The sequence below is a fragment of the Aspergillus costaricaensis genome, assembly GCF_003184835.1.
Source record: "Aspergillus costaricaensis CBS 115574 unplaced genomic scaffold BO79scaffold_52, whole genome shotgun sequence".
In the NCBI taxonomy this organism is placed as follows: Eukaryota; Fungi; Ascomycota; class Eurotiomycetes; order Eurotiales; family Aspergillaceae; genus Aspergillus; species Aspergillus costaricensis.
In genome coordinates, this window is record NW_020291852.1 from 67467 (window position 1) to 86223 (window position 18757).

The 18757-nt window shown below is 48.0% G+C and overlaps 6 protein-coding genes across 6 annotated transcripts; 4 read left to right on the forward strand and 2 right to left on the reverse strand.

Moving 5' to 3' along the window:
- Nucleotides 1–3198: 3198 nt before the first annotated feature.
- BO79DRAFT_160380 (terpenoid synthase) lies at nucleotides 3199–4167 on the reverse strand (the record flags this gene model as incomplete). Its single annotated transcript, XM_025678986.1, has 1 exon — nucleotides 3199–4167. The coding sequence occupies one exon, from the start codon at nucleotides 4165–4167 to the stop codon at nucleotides 3199–3201; it is 969 nt and encodes a 322-aa protein (XP_025534442.1).
- Nucleotides 4168–5423: 1256 nt separating this feature from the next.
- Nucleotides 5424–7114, forward strand: BO79DRAFT_222387 (cytochrome P450; the record flags this gene model as incomplete). The annotated part of the gene is made up of 3 exons (XM_025683558.1): nucleotides 5424–5492; nucleotides 5550–6829; nucleotides 6955–7114. 3 exons carry the CDS (start codon nucleotides 5424–5426, stop codon nucleotides 7112–7114), a joined length of 1509 nt encoding a protein of 502 aa, XP_025534443.1.
- Nucleotides 7115–8736: 1622 nt separating this feature from the next.
- Nucleotides 8737–11155, forward strand: BO79DRAFT_260052 (uncharacterized protein; the record flags this gene model as incomplete). Its single annotated transcript, XM_025686389.1, has 4 exons — nucleotides 8737–10157; nucleotides 10235–10595; nucleotides 10669–11007; nucleotides 11081–11155. 4 exons carry the CDS (start codon nucleotides 8737–8739, stop codon nucleotides 11153–11155), a joined length of 2196 nt encoding a protein of 731 aa, XP_025534444.1.
- Nucleotides 11156–11288: 133 nt separating this feature from the next.
- On the reverse strand, nucleotides 11289–13250 carry BO79DRAFT_204350 (GTPase-activating protein GCS1). Its single transcript, XM_025681781.1, has 5 exons — nucleotides 13218–13250; nucleotides 12952–13151; nucleotides 12775–12843; nucleotides 11960–12661; nucleotides 11289–11890 (listed from the first exon to the last, which is right to left on the reverse strand). The coding sequence occupies exons 2-5, from the start codon at nucleotides 12991–12993 to the stop codon at nucleotides 11489–11491; spliced, it is 1215 nt and encodes a 404-aa protein (XP_025534445.1). The 5' UTR covers nucleotides 12994–13151; nucleotides 13218–13250; the 3' UTR covers nucleotides 11289–11488.
- A 1318-nt stretch (nucleotides 13251–14568) lies between these two features.
- BO79DRAFT_291069 (peptidase family M28) lies at nucleotides 14569–16303 on the forward strand. The gene is made up of 6 exons (XM_025688957.1): nucleotides 14569–15019; nucleotides 15070–15236; nucleotides 15289–15666; nucleotides 15720–15862; nucleotides 15916–16087; nucleotides 16137–16303. The coding sequence occupies exons 1-6, from the start codon at nucleotides 14635–14637 to the stop codon at nucleotides 16209–16211; spliced, it is 1320 nt and encodes a 439-aa protein (XP_025534446.1). The 5' UTR covers nucleotides 14569–14634; the 3' UTR covers nucleotides 16212–16303.
- Nucleotides 16304–16558: 255 nt separating this feature from the next.
- BO79DRAFT_233133 (phosphotransferase family protein) lies at nucleotides 16559–18477 on the forward strand (the record flags this gene model as incomplete). Its single annotated transcript, XM_025684271.1, has 6 exons — nucleotides 16559–16987; nucleotides 17057–17139; nucleotides 17170–17274; nucleotides 17330–17511; nucleotides 17564–18161; nucleotides 18219–18477. The coding sequence occupies 6 exons, from the start codon at nucleotides 16559–16561 to the stop codon at nucleotides 18475–18477; spliced, it is 1656 nt and encodes a 551-aa protein (XP_025534447.1).
- Between the last annotated feature and the right edge of the window lie 280 nt (nucleotides 18478–18757).

Here is an 18757-nt window from a genome sequence, read left to right on the forward strand (position 1 = left end):
TAAGGTCTTGGAGCTCTGGTTAAGTGTTCTTACCGATGTGAGCTTTTTCACTCGGCTTTCGACCATCTGCATATTTTCCACGGACCTTGGAGATGTCAGATGTCAGACATATGATTGTCGTTCTTGGATGGGGTATGACGCTAAGTTACCACATGCGACCAGATATGAACGATTGACGCTCCTGTCAGCCTTCGTAATACTTCCTTGACCTCAGCATAGAGTGTATCACGGATCTTATCCTCATCGTGGACGTCTATATACGACATTTGAGTGCTGAAGGGACATAGGCAGAACCCTTGGCTTTCTATCGAAGATTCGTATTCCTTTCCTCTGATATGTTCGAAAAATACTCCTTGCGAAACGATATTAAGATTGCAGGGACCGAGTCCGGCAGAAAAAGGTCTTTCGTGAGAGGAGCGGTACAACGCCATTTATCTTGCCCATGGATGATCCAACAAAGGCCATGATAGATTGCGTGTTGAATATTCCACAAACGAGTAGCTCGCGTGTGAAGTTTTCGCAGAATACCCGGACTGATCGAAAGGGGCAGGCAGAGTGACATAGTCTCATATATTTGAGAAAACAAGAAGAGGAACAAACCAGCCAACCGGACATATATACCGCAGAGGTTATGCGTCTTCCCGGGGTTTGAATTTAGGAAGGAGTATATATAAGAGAAAGGATGTGGCATTAAGACACGACATGCTTCAAGTCTCAAGTTTGGCCAGGATGCATGAAGGTCTCTATGTGGATGTTCAAGTGGTGATGGGCCCGGTTTCACATAGATAGAGGGCGGCGTGCCATGAGCAAAGAACTAAATGACTGTCAGTTGCAGGACTCATAATTACGGATTCAGGTACTTAATACATATGTATTACGTCTGAACGCAAATAAACCATTCTGTTCTTTTTTTCTTTTTCTTCTTCTTTTTTCTTTTCCCTTTTCCCTCCGTTCTCAGAAGATCAGACATCGCATGGTCATGCCATAGCCGCGCATGACGTTGACGGATCAAAGAAAAAGAATTAGGGAGAGAGAGACAGACGAAGAGAGAGACAGAGAGAGAAACATATAGGTGGATGAATGAATCATAAATCGGAAGATTCCAACTTGGAAATCCAACTATCAGGTAATGATAATTCGGAGCGGGCCGATGAAATGGCAGGGATTTGGCGGTATTTTTGAAAGAGAGGTATTCACAATGAATTAGTGACTAAATTGAGAAGATATACATTCAACGATAGATGAAATGACAAATAAAGTAGGGTAAGGGAATGTATTCGTGATACAAGCCTTACACTCCTTTATAGCGTACATAATGGACATCGAAACAGCCAATACATTATCGGTTAAATTGCACGTTGAGATTGCCTTTCCTTGAGTGGATACCGTTGCAAATAATGTGATATGGTGCGGTAATCTAACCACAAGAGAAGTAAAACATCTTAGAACAAGGCGAAGTTACCCAGCACACCTCGTGACTCGAAGAAGGACCTCTGTACAGCTTAAAGAGCTTTCAGCTGGCCACTGACTCGCTTCGAACTTTATTCTAAATCTGTGCTCCGTACTACGTATTGTCCATGGGAACCGCCCTGACCAACCAGACTAATTTCCGTCGATCGTCTGGGGTGCGGTTCGGACCACATGGTTACCCGGGCTATGATCCACTCCCGGAGAACCGGAGCATTCCAGGCCCGCCGAGGGATCCTTGTAGAAGAATGTATGGAGCAGAGCCCAAGCTATAATGAAGGTCCCCGTTTTTCTTCCTTGCTTGTGTAGACTTACCCGAAAGATACAATGTAGAGATAAAGGTACTTGTCTATTTTTCAGTACCTTTTCAACAGCAAGCAGATCACATGACATCTGAAAACCTTGCCTTCTAATTCACCCATTCATTCGCGACAATAATAAGAGCACTTGATCCCAGCCCCACCATTTCCTCATCATCAACAGCCCGGGGCGAATGCAGATTCCGCCAATGATGCGGCGGAAGGACACCCTGTCCAGGGCCAAGAGGAGGCAATCGAACTCGCTTGAGATGATGGTTGCGGCGCGCGGTGCGTTGTATAGAAGGGCGAGCTCGCCGAAGACACCGCCGGGGTGGGCGGTGCCATGTTTGGTGCCGATGCTTGGGGTAGTCGTTTGTTGGGTCAAGGCGGAGGCGATGCTGTAGTCGAATGTACCCTTTAAACAATGTAGAAGTTGTCACATATGTCACCTTGGCTGATTATTTGGTGGTGCAGATTAGTAGTGTGTCGTGAACCGTGTTGCTCGATGCTAGGCCTGTGGCTTTGTAGTTGGCTAACCATAAGTCGGTTCCCTTGCTCGAGATAACCTTTTCAACGAAGGCATCCAAAACTTGTGTCTTGCTCTTTGTCTGAAGCGGAAAACAGAAAGACTTCTTTCACCGTGCGCACAAGACGATGGGCTTCTTCCTCGTCTTGGGGAAGCTGGTGCTTGGCAAGCTCTGCTGGCCGGGCACGAAGGATTCTGCGGATACGGAACTATGTCGAGGTGAGATGTACCGGGGTGCATAAGGAAAGGCAGGCATGTCATCTCTTGAAGAACCTGGCAATGTGCTCGCGCGGGGATAGAGGGGGAATGGTTCAAGAAATAGAATAGGCACGGATACTTCTAGACCTTCCTCTGGTGCTGATGTCGGAAGACTGTCGAGTTGGCTGCAATGCTCTGCTCCAATGTGACAAGGCATAACTATGAGACTGTGGAACTGTGATCAACTTAAAATAAGGTTAGAATATATAGCTGAAAGCTTGAGGTAGCAGTTGGCTGTTACGGGCAATATCGCATCAATCAGTCTATCCAGATCTGGGATCAATGGCTAAAGTGCCGGTGTGGTTGCTCACGGATTTGCCATGGAACGTATAACTTCATAGGCCATGTAGATTGTGCAAGCCAATACAACATGAGGCTAGAGATAGTGTGATCTTTGTTGTGCCAACTCATGCATTGGTCATCTATGCCTTAGACGAATACGATACAGTCCTTTCATTACACTAGAAACATGATCGCCAAGTTCGACACAGTCCAGCTACTAATCCAAATGTCAAAAACCCTACAGCATCCCGCCAAATCCACAGTAACAATATCCGCCAGTTACCTAATATTAATCTCCCCAAGTTGACGACCGCCATGTATAGTAGCACCAATTTCATACATCGGCTCTACCCATATTCGCCAAAATCAATGACCTAACAGCCACTCGCGGAAATCCCCAAAGTCATCCATATGATAACGGGACCATTTCAAATGATACAAAGCAAACCCCTCCACGAAAGAGTCCACCACAATTCGAAGGTCCTCATCTCTCAAGCATGCTGCACGTAATCTCCGAATACTATGAAGACACTTGTCAACCGTCATCTCCAACGCTTCGGTAGCAGAGCACCCCTCGACTTCAGCTACAAGCATCAGATTTGTATCTTGTTCATCGCCGATGATGGACTCCTTATAGAAGGAAACGATATCATTGAGTTGTGGCACAATCGCTGCCAGATCGGGAATTAGGGTAATGTAAGACGCAACGTCGAGGCTGCCTTTGGGGAAATTGGCGAATGCATAGGCCTCTCCGATTCCGCTCTTTTGCCGCAGGAATTCGGGAAACATGCTGGTATTGCGATCAACCTTAAGACGTCCCTTCTGCTCTACTTCGAAGACGTTCACACTGATGTAATCCATTGAGGACTTGAGGATCATGTCACCAAGAAAGGGGTCGTAGCGGGCGCAGAGGTCCTCCAAGGCTGAGAATAGGCCACGAATGTAGGCCCACTGTGGCTGGTGGATTCCCAAGAGGTATGCGCGGTAATACTTGAGATTCTCTCTGAATTCGGCTTCCTCACAGAGATCATCAATCGAGAAGATGTATGACGTCCACACTCCGATGGACAATTGGGTGTCACGATCTAGGTGTGGGTAGAAGCATCGTGCCATAAAGGCTGCTCCTTTAGAATACTTGTAGACGACCTCTGAGGGCAGTCCACAACGGCTGAAGTGGAGGAAAACTTCTCCGTCGAAGGAATCATCGGCTGGGACGTCGGGTATAGTGACGAAGACTTCTCGAAGGAAGGTGGATACCAGGGTAAAAAATAGTCTGACTGGATCACTGGTGGCAGGGTCCGTAGAATTCTGGTTAACGGAGAAGGGTTGACCCATTGTTAGGGCGTACTGAAGTGGACTTTCTGAAGGGAAATGTTTGAAAATGATGGTTATGATGCTGAGATGGTTCATGGGCTACAGGTCATGATTTATGGACAACCACAGCTACTTGGTTCAGCAGTCATGATTCACATCGAGTGCCATTTGGTGAATGCTATCCATGTTAACAGATAAGACCGACAAATACATTTCTTGTACAAAAATCTAGAAATGGACACAAATACGGAAAGAGAAGGAACATGTGGGCACGGTGGCTTGAGCACACCGGCTTCGGCACCCTAATGTGAACGGTGTGAGACAGCGGAAGATCGGTTCACACTATGCCCTAACTGGCATGTCACATCTCACGTTGCGTTAGTCTTCAAAGGATGTTGGCCCATGCTATAATACACACTGGTCATTGGTTCTTGTTTAGTTGGATCTGCGTGCATGTGCCACATGTGTGGCCTGGAATCGTAAGTAACTCAAAGAAGCACAGGGATGATCCCGGAACATCAGATCAACGGAAGTTTATTTTCATGGCATCCCAACTTCGAGCTCATCTCATGCCCTACGAAACCCAGTACAACAAAGAACACCCTTTGTAAGCATCATCGTAATCGGCGTCTACATATAGCCAATCTCAGCATGCTTTGTCCGAACAGTGCTGAAGTGTACATCGAAGGATGGCCAACGCATACAAATATGCAATTCCAAGCACATGTCACAGGCATGATGTCTCCTAAGCATATCTGAGTGATAAACATTGCATATGCTTAGATTTCAAAGTTTCAGTAGGCATATCACAAGTAAACAATGTGGGGAAGTTGGTCTGAGTGCTTGTTCTATCTCTCTATGGAAGTTATGCCCGACCCGAACTATCACAAAAGGATCATAGACCGTCGTGATCAATCACCTCTGGGATGCAGTGTGCTCGTTACGAAATCAAGCTCGCCACTTGCCTATGAGTACTTTATTTGTCATTATGGCCGTTTTTGGACTTACTTCACCTTGTTTTCACTTTTTTTCAAATCTTCCTTGCTCCTGCTACATACGGTAGACCGAGCTAGATTTGCTTCTCGCCACATGATAGCGAGTGACTGCTTTCTCAATCCCTCTTGGTTCCAATTTGAAGTGGTGACTCGTATCTATATATTTGTGAACCCGCTCCTTCCACTGCACAGTACCCTTTTCTTCAAACATACTCTCATCTCTGAACCTCTCAACCTCTCAACCTCAGTAATCTTAATACTTCTAAGCAACTACCGAGCAAGATGACCTTAATCACGGATGAACTATCTCTTCCATTCATTCTCAAAGCCTTTGCGTGGGCCTTTGTTCCTGTGAGCACTCTCGTCCTCCCAGCGATTTGCGTATTAATCCACTAACAAGAACAACAGTACTCCATCATATGCGTCATCTACAACATATTCTTCCACCCTCTCAAGCACTATCCTGGCCCTCGTCTCATGGCGTCTAGCCGCCTTCCCATTTTCTTCTTGGTTTTGATTGGCAAATCAGTTAATACCTTGGAAAAGCTGCACGCAAAGTACGGCCCAGTGGTACGCGTGGCTCCGGATGAGCTCAGCTTCACCGCCGCAAGCGCCTGGAAAGATATCTACTCGAGTAGTGCAGCTTGGCCCCTCGCCATACCCCGCAATATGGTGTTCTTCAGGGCTATGGCAGGGGAATATGGTTTTCATTCTTTGGTCACCGCCAACAACCAAGATCATGCCAGACTGCGACGTTTGTATTCCCGGGCCTTCTCGAAGCAAGCACTGGCTGCTCAGGAGCCTCTGATAATCCAGCATATTGACAAGTTGATCAAAAAGCTACATGTTGAGAGTGATCAGTCATCCAATCCTGTCGACATCAACATGTATTTGAACCTGGCCCTCTTTGACATGATCAACGACCTTCAATTCGGGGAACCACTTCACTTACTGGATGATACAACTCACCGGGCCTTTGCGCGCGCCTCACTGATTATAGTACCCAGTGCCGCAGTAATCCAAGCACTAGCAGACTTCCCTCTGGCCAGGATCATCCTCAAGCCGATCCTTCGCGAGGTATTCAGAATGCGACGACTCTACTTTTCCACAACGGACCAGAGGCTCGAGAAACGACTGGCATCGAACTCATATCGCGCAGATATTGTGCAGTTCCTCACAGATGCCAAGTCAGATAACATTTCGTTGCAAGAAATCCAGGCCAATGCACCACTCATGAATATTGCAGGATCCGGGACATCTGCAGTAGCTTTGAGCGGCCTGATCGCCCATCTTCTCCTTGCCCCACACATTCTCAAGGAGTTGCAGAATGAGATTCGGTCAAAGTTCAAGACCAGTTCCGACATCACTATGAAGAACATGGTCGATTTGCCCCTTCTGGACGCCTGCATAAAGGAAGTCCTTCGTGTGTTCCCAGCTGTGCCTGTCACTCCTGGGCGCTTGGTGCCGTCTCCCGGGGTCACTATCGCTGGGAAATGGGTTACTGGTGGAACTCGCGTCTATGTTACTCCTCTTGCAGCTTTTCATTCCCCCGATAACTTTCATGATCCGGAGACTTTCGCTCCTCAGCGATGGTACAATACTAAGGAGGAGAACAGTTTCGCGTCTAAGGATGTTAAGGATGCGTATAAGCCGTTTTCTGTCGGTCCTTATAATTGCATTGGTCAATAGTAAGTTCTACACCCACTTCACCCTGTCCTGTCGTTTCTTAAATGTATCATTTATTTCAATCTCTCTATATGTTTATTTTCTTTCCCTGTTCGAGAAGTCAAGGAAAACACTGACCTTCCACTAGCATGGCGCACTACATCGTGTCACTGTTCATTTGCAACTTGCTCCTGCACTTTGATTTGGAGATTGCTACGGATCCCAAGACTTGGCTTACGAACCAGAGGGCCTGGATCGTGTGGCACAACCCACCTTTGAATATCAACCTGAAGCCGATCAAAGCATAAGTTGCTACTAGTCTGGAAACTAGTGAAACGTTTAGGAGTGGAACTGATAATGAGAGTGGTTCGGAATAAGCTCACGCACGTGATATATCTCGTGCTGATACTGAATGAGCTTTAATACTTAATTATTTTTAATTTTTTATCTTAATTAAGTCCGTATGTAACAAGCCAAGAAAAAATCTTATTGACATAAATTTATCCAAAAGATCTCTCTTAAATGCTGAAACTCTAGGCAGTGTAAGACAAGAATCACTGATTCCGCGTCAGAATGGGCGGGTTTGTCAAGACTGGTCTGATGTTAGATCGTCTTTCGACTTGAATGAGGGTTCCTCTGAGCAGGTCATAGTAATTAGGGTCACGGCTGACCCGTCTTCCTTTCTGCGGCCCGTTGCGTGCCGGCAGCCGGGCATCTCATGATATAGAATGTTCTTTGGGTGTAAACAAGACTGACGTAATGATCTTTACGTTCATCATCGACTTTCCTCTGGTTGTACTATTGTCCTACTGCACATATTGACATTTGTTTCTTGAATATGCACATACACTATGTGTACATATCATATATATATTTCTTTCTATTTAAACTAGACTTCCTCAGAAGTACTTCACACTACACATAATAGCACCAATGCAATATCCAAGAGAAATTCCGTACAGTTTGATCGTCCCAAATCAAGCCATGTCCATGGTCGGCTGTACATCTTTAGTTTATCTCGGGGCTGACATCCTGGTAACAATTTCCGATGTGTCCCACCAAGCTCTGCGGCTGAGGCAGGGGCTCAGACGGAGATCGGCATCCAACTCAGAGGACTAAACTTGAACAAGCTAGTGGGGCGATGACCATTGCTGTATCAGGATTAGGGCACCCCGCAATTCACACCCGAACATCTCGATTGCCTGTTTGGGTTTGGTTCATCGCTGAGAGGATAGCTGTCGCAAGGCTTTGTTCGGGTAGAATTGAGTCAGGGTCATCACATTGTTACTGTTAGGATTTTAGGATCACTTATCTATGATTATTCGAGGGGTGAAAATTTTCTTTATGAATGTGACGCGATGTAGTATGTACTTATGATAGTTATAACACCCCGAAATAGATGAATCTATTCCAGATAGTTAGGGTAAATAGATAAGTAGTACTATACATACTCAATCAATTTTCTGTACACCGTACCAAGAAACTTGATGTGTTTCATCAAAGCTTGCCTGAAATCCATCCTATCATACTTAAGGCAGACTAGACCCGCCCCCAAATCGACCCATAATAGGTGGAACACCAGGGATACTTTTTACGGTTAAGATGTGACAGCGGAGTAAGGCGCAGCAAAGAAAAGCTTTTGCCATACGAGGTGACCAATCAGCTGTTGATCTTTAGTGGTTCTAGTGCTGACGCGGCCCTTGTTTTATGGGGTTGGGCGGGTGAGGTTCCTAGCACGTATACATTTGGGGGCTATTTTCTTATCGCCGAGGGGAGGGAGGGGTGAGAGGTATGGTGGGCAAGGGTCTATATAAATATGTTCAATCTAGCTGGTCTAATTTGAATACTTGATCAAGAATCTTTTAAGCTTCCATCTTTGACTTACTGCGAAATATACCCCTTTAATTGTACTTGTCTTTGTTTGTTCATCATGGGTTACTTTATCCGTCAAGCCAGTGCTGGTATCGGCCTCGTCTCGGAAACTGTCAAAGCCCAAAAAGCGAAGCATCATGAAAAGAAGCAGAAAGAGAAACAGCAACAACATGCGGAAGGGGAATCTTTGTCCCCTGTTGAAGAGACTGAAAGCTTGGCACCTTCATATCATACTGAAGATGGGGGACATGCTCGTCCTTCCATGCAAAATGGCCGTCCTTCCATGCAGAACAACAGTCCTCCTTCTCCTCTGGAGAGCAACTATCCACCATCCCATAACACCTATCCTCCTACATATAATGACCGACCTCCCATGCAAAACAACTATCCGCCTCCCATGAATAACGGCTATTCTCCGCCTATGGGGAACAACTATCCCCCAGCGCAAAACAGTCATCCTCCTATGCATAACAACTATCGTCCTCCAATGGAGGGCAACTGCTCTCCAAACTACAATACTTACCCTCCTGCTCAGAATGGTCAACCTCCTATGCATGGGGGTCAGCCTCCCATGTACAACGGCCATCCTCCTATGGAGAACAATTATCCTCCACAAAACAGCTACCCCCCTCCTATGGGGGACAATTATCACCCAATACCAAATGGCCAGCCTCCAATCCAAAACAACTACCCTCCCATGGAGAACAACCATCCCCCAACCTACACTGCCTACCACCCTTGGGAACATGGTCAACCACCCATGCAAAACACCTACCCTCCTACAGAGAACAATTATCCACCGCAAAGTAGCTATCCTCCTACAGGGAATAATTACCCTCCAACACACAACGAGTACCCTCCCCCACAAACATCCAGAGAAGTGAGCGACTCGCCCAATCCCACCGAAAAATCTCCCTCTCCCAAAGACGAAAAGCCCACCACCAAAGTCCACGAATACGATCAAGACTCCGTATACTCACGAGACTACGACGAAGTCGACAAAGACATCGAGCGCCAATGGGAACTGGATGAAGCACAAGACCACCTCCGTGGGGTAACTTACCCAACCACACCCCCACCCGATCAAGACGACGCCGACTATAGCATGAAGCTAGCGGAATCCTTTGTCCGGGAGTATCCAGTCCCTCTCAACTGGAGCTACTACGACACAAGTGTAGAGTTCGGCCCTCCGAAGCTTGATTATCCCGTTGTTCTGCCTCAGCGTCGGCCAAAGGACCGGCAGCGAGGATTCGTGCGCGCCTACGCCCCCGAACTTGAGAAGTTCGGTATCGATCAGAAGATGTTTCTTGATTATGTCGACAAGGCTAATAAATCCTGTATTGGATCGCAGTGGTTTCAGGTTATAAATCTGGCTAACAATGTGGGAGGATACTTTGTTAGTCCTACGGTTGGGTTTGTGATGGGTATTGTGGCTGATGCGGTGGTGAGGATTGGTATGGCTGTTGATGGGAGACGGAGGTTTGTTTGCATTTCCTAAAAACCCCCCAACTTTTTCTCATATACACACACAGATGCTAATATGGGAATGCATATAGATCCGGAAACTTCTTCGACAAAATCAACCAGGACTTCTTCATGCCGCGCGGCCTCTTCTGCCTGCTCATGACCTACGCCCCAGAATCAAAAGAAGCCATCCTCGACCTCGACATGAACAACACCATCACCTCCGCCCGAACCCCAGAGAAAGGATTCCACCGGGTCAAACAGAAATACCAGACAGCCAACGCGACAGCAAACTCCACCTTCGACCAATTCTCCCCTCTCATCTTCCCCGACTTGCACAATCCGGATGTCGACGAGGCAACGAAGAAAAAGTACGAAGTCTTGCTGGGGAAAGTGCATCGCGCGATGGAGGGAGTTGAGGAATACTATGATAAGAGAGATCAAGCTAAATTTGTGAGCCCCCACCCTCCAATATCACATCTCACTCGTGGCAACAGCCCCCGTCTAATTGATGTAATGTATCTAGATCGCCAAAAACCCCGAAAGCAACCTCGCCATGGGCCGCAAGCCCGAATTCACCTCTCGATACGCAGACCCTACCAACAAAGCCGCCAGCGGATCTCTACTCGCCATGGCCACGGGAGGGAAATTCACCGACGATACGATCCTCGGCTGGATGGGTATCGAGGGACGATCTGCTCGTGGAGCGAAACCGTCCTTCTTCGGTGGTCTTGCCGATGCTGCGCTGAAGAAGGCAAGAGGGGGTGATAAAGAGGCTGAGAAGGCTCGCGCGGAGGGAAAGCCTGTTCCTCATCAGAGTACGAAGGGGTTTGTGGGTGGTGGGTTGAATAAATTGTTGAAGAGGGTATGTTCAAACCCCAATCATTTTGAGTTCTTCCTTTATTGAATTGGGGCTGATTGCTAACGTCCGTTTTTAGAAAGTTATTTATATGATGATTGTCAATATGCCGAGTGAGGAGGAGATGAGGAGGGCGAGAGAGATTATTGATTAGATTAGCTTCATCTCGGTACCATAGGGACTATTAGGAACTCTAAGCAATAGTAGGCAGGAAGTAGAACAATCTACAGTGCAGTCAGAGGCCACCGATGGAGAAATCAATATCAATCAATTGTACTATACGCACACTGCCATGCAAGAATGTCTCGTCACATCACACAGCACAACACAACACAACACAACACCCACACTCCAGCCAGATGAACAAATGAAACAGGCAATGTAATGCACCATATCTGTAACCAATCTAACGTACCCTACCCAGCTAGGCTCTCCTGAACAATAATAACAAAGCTTGTGTCTAGAATCAGTCCGTCTCTATTGCTCTTCACCAGTTATCATCCCATCCACCTTCATCTGTACTCTTCCTTGCTGTCGCGGACGAGCCCGCTCCCGTGCCAGTTGTTGCGGACGACGCAGCCGCAGACGAAGTCGAAGGAGCGCCAGCACCACTAGGCCCCGTCTTCATTGCCGCAGTGCCAATGGCACTCGACCTGGATGCGGTCCTCCGGTGGCTATCCTGCGCTGCAACCGAAGAAAACGAGTCCCAGAAATCCTTCCTCTCCGGTTCAACACGGCCTCTCCGTGCCGCGGCTGCCGCTGCAGCTTCGTCGGGTCCTTCCACGAAACGATGGAAATGGTCCGCTGCGCCACGGACGCCGTGTTGCATGTTTTGGCCGAGGGTGGCGGCGTGAACGCGCGCTTGTGCTGCAAGGTCGGATTCTGCTATCTAGAAGGTGAAGAGGTCATCAGTTACTGGCCCATAGCGAATGGAAATGAAAGATGAATGAGAACGTACCGTCTTTGCCGTAGGCTGGATGTACGAATCATTGACTGTCTTCGCGCTCTTCCCTACAGTCGTTGCAAACCATCCGAAGCCCTTCGTCAACGCACCCATGGGATCCTTCTGGAAATCATCGAATCCTGGGATTGCCGCCCCGCTACCTGACTGTTTGGGTGTGTTTGTAACCGGCATTCCGCCCCCAAATCCGGTAAACTTGCCTCCCTGCGATGGAGGTACCGATTCCGAGCGCGAGGAGTTTTCGTTACCCAGCCGAGCAAAATACGCCTCGTTGCGTTCCTTCTTGCTCATCTCCGGCACTCCGTCATGCGATGCTGGGGATCCGGTCCGGGCAGCGAGGGGCGTGCTCGACCGAGATATAGGTTCCTTATTCTTCGGTTGCTGCGGTTTGGGTTGGCCCGGAACGTATTCTCTTCCTTCGGCTTTCGCAGCCAGTCTCTCTTTCCACTCCTCGCCAACTTCGCCCTCGTATCTCTCTTTAATGGTGGAATCTTCGAATGTGCGACCTTCGGATTGCGTGATGGGATGGGAATCGAAGAAATCCTTCCACGGCTCGTTGCCACCGTGCTCCATGCGGAGAATCTCGGAAGTCTTGAAGGCGTCCATGGTGATGGAGCGGACAAAGGAGATGTGAACACCTAGGCCACGGTGTGTGCCGGCGCAGTTCAGGCAAATGAAGGTACCGAACTTAGGAGATGCCTGGTTGTAAAGTGTGTGTCAGTGATGGTTGTATGTGGGCGTATCGTTGGTAGGTACGGTTGCGCGAATCGTGGCGAGAGTGCCGCGCACGTCTGAGGATGGAGGATTCATACCCATTGAGGCGAAGGGGCGCCGCAGTCGCAGCATTTATCGTTGCCATTGGTTTTGGAGAATTGGAGGAGCTAGAGAAGAGAGCAGTTCCGGGGAAGTCAGTGTGTGTTGTCCAAGGCTCCGACGTGGACGCGGAGGCAGTGGCAGAAACAGAAGATGGAGGGGTGACGATGGCATACCTTGGCCCTCGTCTCCGGATCGACCTCCCACATTCGCGACATGATGAATCAAGGACAATAAAAGCAGGAAGCACAGATGGAGGTCGGGAATAAGACGGGCAACAATTGCTCAATGCTCCCCAGCCCCTGGATGCGGTGAGAGAGATCGGGGAGGTTCAGCGGCGAGAAAGAGAGGGGCCGATCGGAGGGGAGAAGAGGCACTACCCTTAGCTTCTGTTAGTCTCTCCACCCGCCAGATGAAACTCAACCTGTCGGGTCCACTTAACAGTAAAAGTAGATATCGCAACAGGCGAAACGAGTGAGGCTGTGTATGAAAGTTGAGAAGGGATGGAAGTGTCCAGGGTGCAATTAATGGAAGGCGGGATTTGGCTGCCGAGGATGCGGCCAGCAGTTCCACTCGCTGCTGTCAGTCCCATGGCTCCAGCTCAGCCAACTGTGGTACCCATTGGGCTTCAAACGGCATCTCAACACCAACAAGATGAAGCTCCACTGCTTCAATACTTATGTAAATCTGCTCGTTATGTATGAAATTATCTGTATCCTGGAAGTCGATTTTCTCAGTGCTGTATCTAGAGAAAAATCAGTCAAACCAGTGACGGTAACTAAGGTAGAGCAATTTTCGATGGGCTATGACTTGTGCAAGCCTTCAATACGTTCTGCTACAGAAGGAGATGGCCATCGCCATGAGAAGCAGAAGACTGTGGAGTAGAAGCGTCGAGACCCAGTGCATTGCCGGCCACCGTCGGGACTTGGCTGGCTTCAAAGCTGTGTAGTGATTAGTTGCAGCCGATCTCTTTGTTCGAGCTGACCTCATTTCAAGACCCCTTTCAGCCTGTGCATTGGCGAAAGGAGATTTTCTTGTTGATGCATCTTGGGCACTGATATGTCTCGCGATGAATCTCGCATTGCACGAGAGCGAAATTGAAATAGGCTCCTTCTCGGGCACTTCGGCATTGCTATATGCTTCCAATGTTTATGGCTGAATAAACGAATATTTGCTTGCAAGCCTCATGTCTGTGCAATTGAAGAAAACGAGGCATTTCCCACACACGATTGGATAGCCTGCCAAGCGACTAAGAGTATGTGGACAGCTTTCATTAGGCCAATACCCAAAGCCATTGGGTGATTTCGAAGCGACTTTATAACTCATTCCATGTAAGTTATAACCTATCGCAATTCTATAGTATAGTTAGTAGCTGTCAGTCACTTGAGATGTTGCAGCAAGAGATGGCAAGATGAAGCGATCAATGGCATGGAGTGAACAAAACGCTCGAGCCACGAGCATTCTCATATGACACTATTGGCATAACTAGTGCTTATGCTGAAATTAAGCAACTCAATCCGTAAAGCATGAGTCACTTCGATAAGGTGATTTCGCCAGATGGTGGCATTATTGACTCTTGAAGGTTGGATCCACCGATAAGGAACCACATTTATGCCTGGCAATTGAAAATGACAGGCACCAAGTTTCCCCAAATTTCAGGCTGCCCCCCAGCAAATAGCGCGGTTCCGGACTCCGGCGGGCGCTAGCCAGGCCCGACCGTTGCCTGCTTTGTCCCTTGCCGCCGGAGAGCTTATTTACCCTCTTATCTCTCCTCTTCCTCCACAAGCCTGACTCAACATTTTACAGCTCACAGGGCCGTGATACAGCACCTAAATATCCGCCGCAACTTGGTTGTGATCATGAGAACATCCCATCTTCTACTCCTCTGGAGCACTGCAGGAGCTTTGGCTTCCCCGCACCCGCAGCCAGACTCGCAAGTAGTCTTCGCCGCGGATCGCGAGGTCCCAAAGACTACACTCGGCGAACACGTCGTGGACGAGGCCATCGTCTCGGCCTTGAACACTTATTCCGACCCAGTTGCTGCTATGGTGTCTTTACGTCCTGAAACTGCAGCTCTTCTGGCTGAACCTCGTCTCTTGCATATTCGGGGCGAAGAGAAGGCGGAATGGATGACTGAAGGCGACAAGCTGCGCCTCCGCCAACGCGGTCAGAAGTTCGTAGACATCACCGACCATCAGGACTTTTACGCGGAGCAGGCGATGGCTTCGGTTTCTGGAGATCCCAGTAAGTCTTCCTGTCTGGCACAGTAATTCTTGTTAGACTAACCCCCTCAGACCTTCCCAAGCTGTCCCATAAAGGTCTCGTGAAACCGCTGTTCTCGCAAATTGAGACGCAACGAATGCACGATGTCCTGCAGCACATGACCTCCTACTACAACCGATATTACGGTGACTTTCACGGCGAACAGAGCTCTGAATGGCTGCACGACCATATTGCTGAGGTATTTCCTCCCCTACAGCCACAATCCTTGGGCATGAACTTACTGAACCAAGATCATCTCCAACTCGCCTTTCCGCACCCACATCTCTCTCGAATACTTCACCCACCCCTTCCCCCAATCTTCAATTATCGCACGCTTCGAGCCTAAAGTCCGCAGCTTTTCTCAACCTTTGACCATTATTGGCGCGCACCAAGATTCGGCCAACTATCTCTTTCCGCTGTTGCCCGCGCCTGGTGCTGACGATGACTGCTCTGGCACTGTCAGTATCCTCGAGGCCTTCCGCATTCTGGCCGAGAATGGCTACACGCCCAAGGATGGGCCTGTGGAATTCCACTGGTATGCAGCTGAAGAGGGCGGGCTACTGGGAAGTCAAGCCATTGCGCGGTATAAGAAGGAGCAAGGTGCTAAGATTGGTGCCATGATGGAGTTTGTATGTCATCCGACAATTTGTTCTTCCATTTTGCAATACTAACATCTGCAAAGGATATGACGGCTTTTATTGCCCGTAATGCCACCGAGACCATCGGCTTTGTTGCAACCCAAGCCGATGCAGCGCTCACAAACTGGACGGTCAATCTCAGTCGAGAATACATTTCCATTCCAGCGGAAGTCTATGAACTTGGCCCGTAAGACCCCAAAGTTTCCCCAGAGACACGCCAGGTACTAAATGATTTATTAGCAACGCTGGATCCGACTACATGTCCTACACCAAGCTCAACTACCCCGCTGCCTTTGCCTCTGAAGGCAACCCGCTCGCTGGGGGTTCTTTCCCGGGTGAAATGGACCCCTATGTTCACGGCATCAAGGATAGGATGGACGTTGACGATGAAACGGGCGTCTTCTCTATCGAAGTAAGTTGACCGCATTTCCCCTGTCCTTATCTTGCTGACGATTTGCCAGCACATGGCTCGGTTCTCCGAACTGGCTATTGCGTTTGTTGTCGAGCAGGCTGGGTGGGACAATTCATGGAGGTAGAGTATACTCAGAAGTTATTTCAGCTTCATAGCATGTAGAGCTGCTATATAGTTATTATACTTACAACATACCAATATACCGAGATCTTGACGAAAATAATTCTCTTATAATCGTAATCAATCTGAAACTGATGCGCCTCTAATTCAATGAGTACACTAGGATATGATCAAAACAATCCACGTACAGATACACCTGACTATCAACCTGCTGTATACGAATCAGAAAGTATTCATCACACCATGCATTGAATGGATGACTAATGCCCCGATCACTCAAATCGAGAATGTTTATGTTACGCCCTTGTTCTCTCCTACTTCAATTTAATCATATAACCGCTTGTGATAAACATGCGCATATATTCGCCCCCATTCAAGGCGATCCGGAATACCCTAGCAATATGGCCGAGAAAGACAATTCCAGCACCCCTCTCGAGCCGACGTTATTCCAATCAACATCACTACCAACCTCCTCTGTCTAATATCATCGGAAACCCCAAAGACTTCTTCCGATATACCAGTGGACGATGGCTCTGGGATGAACAGCAACAGCTCCAAGAGAGATACCGTGAATTCAACATCCTTGAACTGCAGAATATTGCCATACAAGCGTCATGTTCTAAATCATGTCTCATTATGGGAAAAATAGGGGAAGGATCATATAACAAGTCTTTCAAGCTTACTATGGACAATGGGAAGACGGTTATCGCTCGGATACCAAATCCGAATGCTGGACCGGCATATCTGACGACTGCTTCCGAGGTTGCTACAATGGATTTTGTGAGTTTCTTTCACCTATTGATCTTGCCAATTTGCCCTTTCATGCTATTTGTCTGACTTGGATTCTAGTTGAGGACCATACTACACATTCCAGTTCCCAAAGTCCTCGCGTGGAGTTCGGCTGTCGATTCTACGAACAGTGTAGGTGCCTAGTATATTATCATGGAACATGCACCCGGAAGCAATCTTGCAGACGCTTGGACGGACATGGACCTTGAGCATAAGGTCCAGACGATGGAGGATCTAGTAAGCATCCAACAGAAGCTGCTATCCTTGAGATTCTCTGTGTTTGTATACCCATCATCAAGGAACCAACTTTTGTATGTCTTCTAACTTTATCAGACACGGTTGTCTTTTCTACAAGACAGACGCACCCCCTGGATCTCAGCCTGCAATTGTTGTCGGAGACAACTATCCACCTGAAGTCAGGCAGAATATTTCCGAGAAGTTTTCCATCGGACCAGTTGTAGATCCAACCTTTTGGAGCAATGGAAGAGAAAACATGGATATTGATCGTGGGCCATGTACGTCTCCTGCCGGTTTCTCAAATATGGTCTCCCCTATTAATCAGAACAGGGACTTCCGCACTCGATTACATACAAGCCCTCGCCAATCGAGAAGCCTCCTGGATTGCTAAACACGTAAAACCATGCTCACCAAACGATCCTTTATTCACCTCCCACAGTCAAAATAATCCCGCAGAACACATCTCCCTTCTCCGAAAATACCTAACCGTCTCTCCCCACCTAATCCCACACGACAAAGACATCAAAGAGTCATTCCTATGGCACACGGACCTCCGCACCCCTAACATCTTCGTCGATGACACCGGCCACATCACCAGTATCATAGACTGGCAAAGCACCTGGACAGGCCCATTATTCCTCGAAGGCTGTCATCCGCAGTTCCTCGACTACAACGGAGAAATCATCCTCAAACCACCTAAGAACTTCAAGCACCTGGATGAAGATACCCAAAGAGACCTCAGAGAAAAGATCTTTAAATCAATTCTACTATACCTCTACGAGAATAACACCGCGAAGAAAAACCCACTCCTCGACAAAGTCCTCCGCTACCCAAACGGCAAGATACTAACCCATCCGATCCACTTCGTAGGAAATACATGGGATGGAGATATCTTACCACTACGGGAACCATTAATTCGGATCCAGAAGTAAGTGTCGCCATATCCCCCACATACTACTCACACAATACTAAACCACATCCGAAGAACCTGGACTTCCTTGAAACACCCCACAAAAGAATGCCCCATCACCTTCACCCCCTCCGAAATCCACCAACACCACCAAGACAGCGAAGGATGGAACGAAGTACAGGATTTCTGGGACGCGATGTCCGGAATCCTAAGCAGGGATGGCTGGACCTCGCATGAGACATACGATCAGGCGGTTTCTATCTATTCTCAGCTACAGGCTATTGAAAGGGAATCTTCTTCTTCTTCTTCTTCTTCTTCTTCTTCTTCTTCATAGTCAAGACATGATGTATAATACCTGACAGACTCTAATTCCCAACTCCACTGCACCTAGTATGCCATTCGAACAATCTCGATCTCATTAAGAAAGGTGGTAGTACTGCCTGCTAAGTATCTGCCCTTCACGACATCTCCATCCTCAACCCTTTCCTCTATCCATCCTGATCTTTAACCACTATGTTGCGTCAGTGATCCAATTGCAACAAAATAAAGACCAGAGAGAGAGAGAGAGAGAGAGAGACCTCATCCATACAACCATCCTATCAATTACTAGGTAC

What these genes read in the sequence shown, in the direction of transcription:
- BO79DRAFT_204350 (XM_025681781.1), bottom strand. Translation starts at nt 12,993, where the DNA reads ATGTCGCGAATGTGGGAGGTCGATCCGGAGACGAGGGCCAAG. An exon ending in ATCCGGAGACGAGGGCCAAG is followed by an intron (nt 12,844 to 12,951) that starts GTATGCCATCGT and finishes TCTCTTCTCTAG; the next exon opens with CTCCTCCAATTCTCCAAAAC. An exon ending in GCGCCCCTTCGCCTCAATGG is followed by an intron (nt 12,662 to 12,774) that starts GTATGAATCCTC and finishes CTTTACAACCAG; the next exon opens with GCATCTCCTAAGTTCGGTAC.
- BO79DRAFT_291069 (XM_025688957.1), top strand. Translation starts at nt 14,635, where the DNA reads ATGAGAACATCCCATCTTCTACTCCTCTGGAGCACTGCAGGAGCTTTG. An exon ending in TGCACGACCATATTGCTGAG is followed by an intron (nt 15,237 to 15,288) that starts GTATTTCCTCCC and finishes TACTGAACCAAG; the next exon opens with ATCATCTCCAACTCGCCTTT. An exon ending in GAAGTCTATGAACTTGGCCC is followed by an intron (nt 15,863 to 15,915) that starts GTAAGACCCCAA and finishes ATGATTTATTAG; the next exon opens with CAACGCTGGATCCGACTACA.